The 11,284-nt window shown below is 41.1% G+C and overlaps 1 protein-coding gene across 3 annotated transcripts in view; it reads right to left on the bottom strand.

Moving 5' to 3' along the window:
• Nucleotides 1–4,931: 4,931 nt before the first annotated feature.
• LOC112642528 (cytochrome P450 4X1) overlaps nt 4,932–11,284 on the bottom strand; it is a 37,755-nt gene continuing 31,402 nt past the window's right edge. For all 3 annotated transcript variants that reach the window (XM_049094419.1, XM_025420190.3, XM_025420188.3), the window contains 3 exons: nt 9,236–9,300; nt 7,072–7,154; nt 4,932–6,234 (listed from right to left, as the gene is read on the bottom strand). In XM_049094419.1, coding sequence (XP_048950376.1) covers nt 6,066–6,234; nt 7,072–7,154; nt 9,236–9,300 — 317 coding nt within the window. In that variant the 3' untranslated portion in view covers nt 4,932–6,065. The remainder of the gene's footprint in view (nt 6,235–7,071; nt 7,155–9,235; nt 9,301–11,284) is intronic.

Genomic DNA, 11,284 nt, shown 5'->3' on the forward strand with positions numbered 1-11,284 from the left:
TGGAAGGGGAGAGGGCGGGGGGGTGGGGGTGACTGGGTGGCAGGCACTGAGGGTAGCACTTGATGGGATGAGCCCTGGGTGTTATTCTGTATGTTGGCAAATTGATCACCAATAAAAAATAAATTTATTATTAAAAAAAACAGAAGTGTAGAATTTAAAGTACAGGAGGAGAAAAAACAAGTGGCCCAAATGGTCAGTTATCAAAATCAACCAAAATCCTTCCAGCCCTCGGGAAAGGGAGAGGAGATCTAGAGCAAGCAGCTTGGTTTTAAAACTCTTGACGTGATCCAAGAGTTGCACACACACATCAATTTTGCTCATATCCCATTGGCCTAAACAAACTAACTCACACAGCCACACCTAACAGCAAGAAAATCTGAGAAATACAGTCTTATTGGGATAGGGTTGAGAATTTTTAACTGCAGTTTTCCTGTCTCTCCTCCATCATTAAGTCTTTAGAACTTAATGAGTTCTAAAGAACTTGTCTTTCAGTTCATAGAACCCTAGAATGCAAGAAGTCCCATCGAGGCCCGATGGAGAGAAATGAGCATTACTCAGAGATTTTAAATGCTCTGCAAAATAGGACTTTATTGTCATCCTCACAGAGGGAGTAGATGCAGTCTGTATTGGAGAAGAAAATAAACCAAAGGGATAGACTGGCACAGGGAGGGGCAATATTTTTGTTCTTTCCTTTGGGGGTTTGTTGGTTACTATAGCTAGCCTGAACCTAACTAATGTATTCCTTTATTCATTTACTTTTTTTTTAAAAAAGATTTTATTTATTCATGAGAAACACAGAGAAAGAGGCAGAGACACAGGCAGAGCGAGAAGCAGGCTCCTCACAGGGAGCCTGACTGATGCGGGACTCAATCCCCAGACCCCAAGATTATGACCTGAGCTGAAGGCAGATGCTCAACCCCTCAGCTACCCAGGCATCCCTATTCACTTGCTTGTTAACTGTTTGAGGTCCCCTCTTGAATATAAGCTTCAAGAGGTCAGTCTTTGTCTGTTTATTCCTTACACCTGCTGCACAGGTGTTCCAAAAGTATCTATATATGAGTGAAGAAGTGCAGATGGAATTACATCCCCTGCAGTGGGCAGGAGCTGTGCAAAGCCACACAAACATGTCACCAAACCATGGCTGAGACCGACGTCATGATTGACCCAGAGCTGCAACATTTATTTTCTCCGAACATAAATAACTGTTGTCTAGGCAGTTGGTATAACAGCTGTGGCTAGAGGTCAGCTTGTGATCATAGTTCATTTGCTCACTCATCTGTCCATGAATTCATTCACTCATTAAACAGATATATCTGGAACGCCTACCATGTAGTAGGATATATGGAACAACCCGGTCAACCTGTGGGTACAGGTGGGGCCAATCTCCAGTCAGGCAGGTATAGCTCCGTAGTCCACAAACGAATGTCACTTATCTCAGGTGAGAAAAAGAGAGCGAGCCTGGGTGGTTCAGCACAGCCATTCTGAGCTAGAAGGTGCACCTCGGAGCATCCCATATAACAATGGGTTGTTGTGGGGGAAGAGTCAGGAAAAGGTCAGTGTCCTTATTAGATATTTCAAAGATTGCCAAGGAAGCCGTACTGTCCCATTCAGGGGAGATACATTGTTTTCTAAACGAACTTGCAGGGCTGAGGCCTATGTTATCACAAGTCCTCCAGAGATCAGAGAAAAGAGAGCTCTGGACCCTTTTCTTCTGTGTTTACAGTTGTTCTCAAGGAGACTCTGGTTTCTGGAGTGTTGACTAAACACGCATTCTGGCTTCCCCAAACACCACAGGAATCCCTACCTGAAGTGGATGCCAGAAGAAGAAGGCTTATAACATTTTGGGTTATTTTGTTCATTTCCAGGCATCGTGCTTTAAGAGAGATGTTGTCAAACTGGTTTGAGTTTGGATATGAGGATAGTGATGTGTTGAGGAAAAGTAGGCAGAGCTAGGGTCTGGATCTGGATCACCATGCAAGGGGGATCAGATGAGCTGCTTGAAAGACTAGCCAGCAACTGCGTCATTGGCTGAGACCTGAGGGTGAGTGTAGTTCAGGCCTCCTCTTTGAGGAAAAAAGGACAATCAGGAGTTGGAGAGATAGCCCAAAATGCATATATTGAGTCCAGAAACCAGAAGTGAAATTATAAATGAGAGAATCGAGATGCCAGAGCCTAAATGGGTACCAGACTGGAGTAGGGACAGAAGAAGGTTAATTCCAGGATGACTGCCATGAACACCATCGGTTCTCTGCAGCTCGACTCCATGGTGGTGGATGTTAGTGCAAAGGCACATCTGATTTGCTAAAACTATAGAGCTGAAACACTGAGGACCTGGGAAGTCATGAGAACTATTTCTAACTACTTAATGAATTGCCAAAGCTCCAGAGTTCTAGGTCTGCTACTCACTGACTGAGAGACCTTGGATGTGCCACTTGATCTTGCTGAACCTCCTTTTCCTCATTGGAACTGGGTTTGATAACATTCCATGCATACATCACAAAGGGTGTGGTATAGATCTAATTATGTAATGGTGATAAGAGGACTGTGAAAACTATAAATTGATAAAGAAATTTTGAGCTTTATCAATGAGTGAATGTTATAAGAAAGAAGGCTTTGGTTCAGTATCCTGAAACACTGTTGTCAGTGATAGCTGCCGGGGGATGCAATGACATGTCTCCTGAACTAATGGGTACCTCCATTACTAGATACAGCCACCTGCTAAGGTTCCTAAGGATATGAAGGCAGAAGAAGTGCTATCAGCTGGGTCCAGGCATAGGCTCGTGGAGTCCACCAAAGTCATGAAATCACAGACAAACCCTGCTGGTGCTTGGGGTACATATGCATTTCTGGAGAAGATCCACAATTTTCTTTAGATTTGTAAAAAAGGCCAATGACTCCCAAAAGGTAAAGAATAAAAACATAATACTTGATATTACTTACAGCTCTATTGAGTGTATTTTCCTTTGTAGAACTTAAGATTGGTGTTGAAGAAAGCAAGCACTTTTTTTTTTTTTGCTTCTGCGTCATCTTCCAGTTGAGGGGACAAGAAAAGAGAGTCACAGTATTTCATTGGGGCTATGTGGCTCCTTCAAGATACTTGCCCACCCCATCCATTCCCGGCTTGAGAATATTTATAAATTTACCTGTATGGCCTGTTGAATGCTGCTGACTCTTGATTACTGTACTCTAAATGCTGTGACACCTTCATGGTTGGCACGATCCCTGATATCATTTCTATTTTAAAGGACCTGTTCTGACAAACATTATATGGTCTCATTCATTTGGGGAATATAAAAAATAGTGAAAGGGAATAAAGGGGAAAGGAGAAAAAATGAGTGGAAATATCAGAAAGGGAGACAGAACATGAAAGACTCCTAACTCTGGGAAACGAACTAGGGGTGGTGGAAGGGGAGGTGGGAGGGGGGTGGAGGTGACTGGGTGACGGGCACTGAGGGAGGCACTTGACGGGATGAGCACTGGGTGTTATTCTTTTTTTTTTTAAGATTTATTTATTTATGATAGACAGAGAGAGAGAGAGAGAGGCAGAGACACAGGAGGAGGGAGAAGCAGGCTCTACGCAGGGAGCCCCACGCGGGACTCGATCCCAGGACTCCAGGATCGCGCCCTGGGCCAAAGGCAGGCGCTAAACCACTGAGCCACCCAGGGATCCCCTGGGTGTTATTCTATATGTTGGCAAATTGAACACCAATAAAAAATAAATTTATAAAAAAATAAATTTATAAAAAAAAATAAAGGACCTGTTCTGGTCCGTGCTTAAATGATAGGCTGTTGCTGGCAGAGGTGACTCAGTGTCCTTTCAGCATCCCTCTTCTACTTCTACACAAATGGACGATTTAGCTGAGCACATGGTTGCCAGCTAAAGACCACATTTCCCAGTTTCCTGTTCAGCTATAGGTGGGACTGGATTTTCCACAGAGCTGTGAGCAGAGTGATGAGTACAACTTGCAGCTAATATCCTAAAAAAGGAAATATTCCTGCCCTCCCATCCCCTTTCATCTCCTCCCTCTTGCTTTAAGGTAGGAGCTAGCAACTACCTTAGATCATTCATTGAAAGCTGAGTATTGAAGATGGAGGACAAGATATAAATAGCCTGGGTACCTGATGACCATGTAGTGCAAACTACCCTACTAGTTCTGGACCACCTACCTCCTCAAGCCTTTCATACAAGAGAAAAACACATTTTTTTCTTGTTTAAGCTCCTCTATTTGGGGATATTTTTGTTATGGTAGACTGTTACGGATGTGACCAGGACTTTATTTTCATTTCTTATCCATCTAGAGAGTCAAGATTAATATGCTTGTATTTGGCAAGGATGATAAACTTCTACTATTTGTTTCAGAGCTATCAAAATAATTTTTTTATTTGAGTATAGCTGACACACAATGTTGCATTAGTTTCAGGTGTACAACATAGTGATTATATTGTACTATGCTCACCCCAAGTGTAACAACTATCTGTCACCATACAATGCTATTACAATATCATTGCCTATATTTGCTATGCTGTGCCTTTTATTCTCATGGTTTATTCGTTCTGTAACTCCCAGTGTTTCAAGGCTATTTTAAATTGTCCAGTGACTTGCCAAAATTTTGCCACTACGGGGCATCTGAGAAAGAATAGGAGTAGCTTCTAGACTTTGAGGTCTCAACTTACCTGTTCCTTTCTTAGAGAGGATTTCCTAGACAACCTGATCTAAAGCAAGTTCCCCTTCTTACTGTCTAGTACTGAAGGAACTAGTGCTTTCATGACACTTAGTGAAATCTGTAATTATTTGTCTGTTATCCATCTTAAGGATGCTTTAGGATATAAGCTCCATGAGGGCAAGGGTCATGTCTCTTCATTCACTGAATGCTTATCACAACAATATCTGGCATATAGTGGACACACGAAAATCAAATCAGTAATGAATCTGGAAATAATACAAACTATTATTTATTATTTGGTAATTATTAAAAAATTCCCACTCAGGCTTCACAAGCACTGTTGGCACCAGGAAACTATGTAGACTATCTAGATAATATTCCAAATGAAGATTTTCTTATCCAAGACTTAACTCCCAGAAACCACAAAGTTTATTTATCTTCTTTCATGAAAATTTAGAAATTCTGTATGCTAATATTTAGCATACAGTTTTATAAAAGTAAAAAAAAAGGGAAAAATTATAAAGTTACAATCAAGGACTGTTATCCACAATATTAAAGATCTCAAATAGAACTACATAGGAAAATAAGCATAAATGATGTATGAGTCACAGACAACAAAATAAAGATAAACACAAATGGCAAATAAGCATGTTTTTAAAACTACAAATAAATTAAATATCCAATAATAAGAAAATAGCTCAATAAATTATAATACATCCACACTATAGAATATTATGAATCCATGATTAGGAATAAGATGCATTTTTTATTAAGTGAAAAAAGCAAGAATAATACGGATATGATCCCACCTATAAGAATACACACATACATACATATGTATATTTGAAATGTATAGGAAAAATTCTGAAAGAATGCACACCAAACTCTTCTGTTTTTAGGAAAATGAGTAAGATTGGTCAGGGCAGAGAGGTATAGAGTCTGTAAAGTGGGATTTTTACTTTTTACTCTACATGCTTTTGAATGTTGTAAATCTTTTACTGTGAGTATACACACACCTATTACTTGTATAATTCCAAAAACTATTTTAAAAAGCAACAGAAAATATATGGAAGTCACTGAGCAAAATTCTTGGTATATAGCATTAATAGCAGCCAGAATCAAACAGAAATGATTGGAAAATCTCCCCAAATCATAAAGAAATTGATCTAGGTGACACAGCGTATCACCTAGAAACGTTTCTGGATAATGTGCAGTTACACAGAGTTGCACAGATAATGTGCAGTTACATCCCACCTACCCCTAACCCTCCCATCATATTTTGACTCCTCTTCATTTTCTTGCTCCAGTAGCTGTATTTAACTTTAAAACTAGATATACACACATATATATGTATATATAGTTTGGATATGTATACAATCATTGCACCCTGGGCTAGAAACATTAGGGGAGTTTCTTCAGGTGCAAGTGGACCCCATTCTTGGGTTTGAGGACAATCTGGTGCAAGAAGACAAGAGGTCTGGTGGGGTCTGGAGACACCTTGAAGTGGAGCAGAATCAAGGCAATGGCCACCTTTAGCTTGACCATGGCAAAATGCTGCCCGATACAGTTCCTGCAGACACCAGGGAAAGAAAGAGATACTTGAAGAAATGGTAGTTGTTTCTGACTCTTTCATAAGATGCTAGGATAATGAATCTGCCATTCACAGTAAAGCAGCATTGTCACACTAAATGCCATGGAAACTTTTGAACTTCTATTGTTCCCTGCTAGAAAGTGAACTGAAAGGCTGTAATGTGTTGATGGCCTCTCGAAACATGGTGGCACTTGGAGTTGCATATAGAATTGTTTCTCCTGTGAGGACGCAGTGTGGGGGTTATTCTGTATGTTAGTAAATTGAACACCAATAAAAAATAAATTAAAAAAAAACATGGAGACTATAGTGGCTAACACTGTATTGTGCAACTGAAATTTGCTAATAAGATGGAGCGTAAATGTCCTCAGACACACACATGCAGAGATAAATTGGTGAGATGGAGGATGTGGTAATTAACCGGAGGGAGAAGAACCCTTTCACAATGTACGCAGATAGCAAATCACCATGATGTATGTTTTAAATATCTTACAATTGCATGTGTCAAAGATACCTCAATAAATCTGAACTTAAGAAAAAAAGGAAGTATTTCTCCTGCATTGGAGGTGGGCTGCATGGCTTATGAGCAAGTTTGCATCACGGGATAATTGTCCGAGGCATAGCTGAATAGGATGTGACAGAGAAGGGCTTTGTCCTTTGTGGAACTAACTGGTCTTTTCGGGGGCTCAAAGAGGTACCAAGATCTACCTCATAATCTGGTGAGAAGATGGGGTTCCATGGAGCTGAGGTACCAAAGGGAGAGTGCTGTTTCCAAGTAAACATTTCTGTGCATTTTCAGCAACTTCAAATTGTCCTTACCTTGGTCCAGCCGAGAATGGTAAGAAGGAGTGGGTGTGTCTCTGATCAGAATTCTCCTGAGAAAACCTCAAGGGGTCAAAGACCTGAAATGACAGGGCAACGCCACCACCATCCCCAAAACACCATGAGCACACTTCTTAAGCTACTATTAGCACTGATTGAGAAACATACAATGAGCTACATATGTAATTCCAATGTTCTGGTAGTCACATTCTTAAAAGGTGAAAGTAATTTTGATAATATAATTTATTTTGCAGAAAATATTATCATTCTAACATGTCTCAATTTAACTGATCATTAAGCAAATAGTCCACTTTTTTGTACTGTGTCTTCAAAATCCAGTGTGTATTTTACATTTCTAACATACCTTATTTCTGAGTAGCCACATTTCAAGTGCTCAGTAACCACATGTGACAAATAGCTACCACACTTGGCAGTGCGACTCTAGACCTGCAGCCCTTGTCTGGCCTTCCAGTGGACTAGTCTGCTACCCAGACTAAGTATGGAGAAAGCAGAAATGGTAGGGCCAGTGTTATTATTTTCACTTTGGAGGTAAGAATGCATCCATTTAATTTACCCAAAGAAAATGAAAACATTAGAAAAGACATATGCATCCCTATGTTTATTGTAGCATTACTTATAATAGCTAAGATTAAGGAAGCAACCTAAGTGTCCTTCAATAAATGAATGGATAAGGAAAATGTGGTGAATTAAATGGAATATTACACAGCCATAAAAAGGATGAGATGGTGCCATTTGAGACAACATGGATGGACCTAGAGGGTATTATGCTAAGTGAAATAAGTTAAGATTGAGAAAGACAATTACTATGATTCCACTCATAAGTGAAATCTTAAACAAAACAAAACAAAACCAACCAAGTACATAAACAAACAAAAAGCAGAATTAAACCTTTATATACAGAGAAAAAACTGATGGTTGTGGGGGGTTTGGACAAAGTAGGTGAAGGGGAGAAGGAGATACAGGCTTCCAGTTATGGAATGAATAAGTCACAGGAGTAAACGGCACAGCATAGGGAATAATCAGTAATATTGTTTTAGTGATGTAACAGGACAGATGGTGGCTACCATCAGGGAGCATCGTGAATCAACTTGTCAAATCACTAAGATGTGCACTTGAAACTAATGTAACATTGTGTGTCAACTCTACTCAATAAAATTAACTTGAACTTAAAAAAAAAGAATGTTCTCACTTAGACTTAGAAGTCTAGCCAAAATGATTATGTGATCAACTGTTAATGAGACCTGCAGTCCACTTCCCATTACACGTAAGAGGTCTTCAACCCTAGTCACTTATGTGAAAACAAGTGTCTGTAGGTGTTGTGAGTGTTCAGAGTTCAAGACGGTTGAATCAAGCACTATGGTTAGCTGTGTGTCTTCTTTTTGCCTCTCCAGATCCTCTCTCCTCCCTTTCCTGCTCTGCTCGGGGCTCCAAGAAGCTGACCCACATGGTTTGCTCTTGGGTTTGGCTGATAAAAGACATTGATTGGCAATCTAGAGGGTGGACAGAGAGAGCTTTTGGATTATTTATTCCCTACACCCCACTCTACCAAGCTGCCTCCGGCTGGCTGCTCTACTGAAGGCCCAACTCCTGCCCAGGACTCCTCCCAGCACGACAGTCACTCTCTGGGCTTCGAAAGTCTCTCTCCCCTCTGGCCCAGAGGTGGGAAGCACTTCAGCATTTGTGCACTCCGTGTTACTTTTCTAAACTCTACCAACGCCTTTGTAAATAGTTCCTTTATGAAATTCTCCTCTAAGTGCCCAACTTGAGGGTGTCATCAGTTTTCTGCCAGAATTCTGATTGTTACATCCAGCAGAAGAGTGAGTTGCCTGCATGGCAAAATGGATAGCCTGCAGTCCTGCAGATGGCTAGGTGAGTGCTTGGTGGAGCTCACTGAGTAAATGACTGCAGCACAGACTGCAACTTAGAGCAGACTGTGTGGTATTTTGTCAATCCATTCATTCAAAGCTAACACACAGTAGGAATAGGGGAACAGGACAGTTTTCTTTTAGGGGGAAAACTTTAACATTTTTGGTCTTTCTGTTTATTTGCTTTGTGCCATTTGCCACTTCCACATCGTGCTAACAAAAAGTGAGTTGTACTGCATTAGTTCTTTGAAGGATTTATAAATAAACAGTCATACCTTTGGGTTTTCCCAGATGGCAGAGTTATGGTGAAGGCCCCAAATACTGAGAACCACGGTTATTCCTGAGAAAGAAAAGAAAGAAAAAAGATTGCAGCAGATAGATCAAGTTGTGGGCTACTGTTATACTGCTCTTCTTGAAGGGAATGAGGTTGTTCCTGGCAGAGCTCTGCGTGCTGTAGCTGATGTCAGCAGTCAAGGACTCATGGAAAGTTGAGGCTTGGGTGACACCTTGGTTTTCTTTCTTTTTTTCTGACACCTTGGTTTTCAAAGCAATGACTTATTTAATATCTGATTCTACCTTAAGGAGCTGTTGGTTTCATGTCAAAATGATATCTGTCAATGGACTGTACAGCACCCACCAGAGACCATTTGGGTCCAGGGGAACAGAACCATAATTCCATCATGCAGGTCCAATGATAAGTTTCTGTTGGTTCTTTTTTTTATCTAAGACACATTTATTCAGCGTCATGATCAGACTGTTACATTTAGCAATCAAGAGCATGGGTGCAAAAAAAAAAAAAACTACATTAAAACACTTTGTTGGAATGCTTTACACTTTCCACAGAACAGAAACTAAAATAACCTGTTATATAATTAGTCACAAATACAGTCCTCGAGTTATTTGCCCATTCACATGAGTATGGTCTAAAACATGTCTTCTCTGTAGCAGCTAGGCCCTGCCACCACAGTGCTTGGCTGAGTTCACAAATCAGCTGTAACTTGTAGTTTCCCTGTCACTTCTCTGGCTCTCCTCTCCTGCTAAGTTTTGTTTCCTGGCAGTGATTAAAACCTTCTGCCTCTGCCATAGCTGCTGCTGCTGCTGGAACTGCCATAGCCACCTTGGTTTCATGGTTTGACAAAGTATTGGCCTCCACCACTGTAGGGGCCAGAGCTTCTGCCTCCAAAATTTCCTCCTTTCATGGGTCTAAAATTTGAGGATTGATTGTTGTAATTGCCAAAATCATTATAGCTTCCTCCACCTCCAAAGTAACTTCCATCATTACCAAATCCGTTCTAGCCATCCCCACTGCCACCGTATCCACCACCACCTCGACTGCCACCAAAGCCACCTCGACCACTGAAGTTCCCTCCATGACCAAAGTTGTCATTCCCATCAAAATCACCTCCAAGACCACCAACAAAGTTTCCAAACCACTTCGTCCTCTTTGGCTGGATGAAGCACTAGCCGTCTCTTGCTTCAATAGGGCTTTCCTTACTTCACAGTTGTGGTCAGTCACAGTATGGTATTTTTGAATGATAATCTTGTCTACAGAGTCATGGTCATCAAATGTCACAAAAGCAAAACCTCTCTTTTTGCCACTGCCTCGGTCAGTCATGATCTCAATCACTTCAATTTTCCTATTCTGTTCAAAATAATCTCTTAGATGATGTTCTTCAGTGTCTTCTTTAATGCCACCAACAAAAATCTTTTTCATAGTTAAGTGGGCACCAGGTCTTTGAGAATCTTCTCGTGAGACAGCCCTCTTTGGTTCCACAACTCTTCCATCCACCTTGTGTGGCCTTGCATTTGTGGCTGCATCCACCTCCTCCATGGTGGCATATGTGACGAACCCAAAACCTCTGGAGCACTTGGTGTTAGGGTCTCTCATTACCACACAGTCCGTAAGGGCTCCCCATTGCTCAGGATGGCTCCTCAGACTCTCATTGGTTGTTTTGAAGCTCAAGCCTCTGATGAAAAGCTTCCGCAGCTGCTCAGGCTCTTTGGAAGACTCTGACTTAGACACGATGGCAGTGGGAGGGGAGACTTTAACGATGCTTACTCGGCGGCATCTAGGGGCCTTTCTGTTGGTTCTATTCATAAACGGAGGGGAGGAAATTTTGGCAAATATCCACATGGTTTGGGGATTAAAAAAAAGAGGAGAGAGATTTTGAGGATTATTTGATTACCATGAAAATTCTGGATCTGTCAACAAAGTCCCAGTGACAGGCCATTGGTAATTGCTACAAGCAATCCTGCCAGCTTGTTTCCAAGGACAAGAGTTAACAGGATCCCCAAGCAGAGAGGTGAAGGGTGTCTCCCATGAC

Source organism: Canis lupus, chromosome 15 (genome assembly GCF_003254725.2).
Source record: "Canis lupus dingo isolate Sandy chromosome 15, ASM325472v2, whole genome shotgun sequence".
NCBI classification, from domain to species: domain Eukaryota; kingdom Metazoa; phylum Chordata; class Mammalia; order Carnivora; family Canidae; genus Canis; species Canis lupus.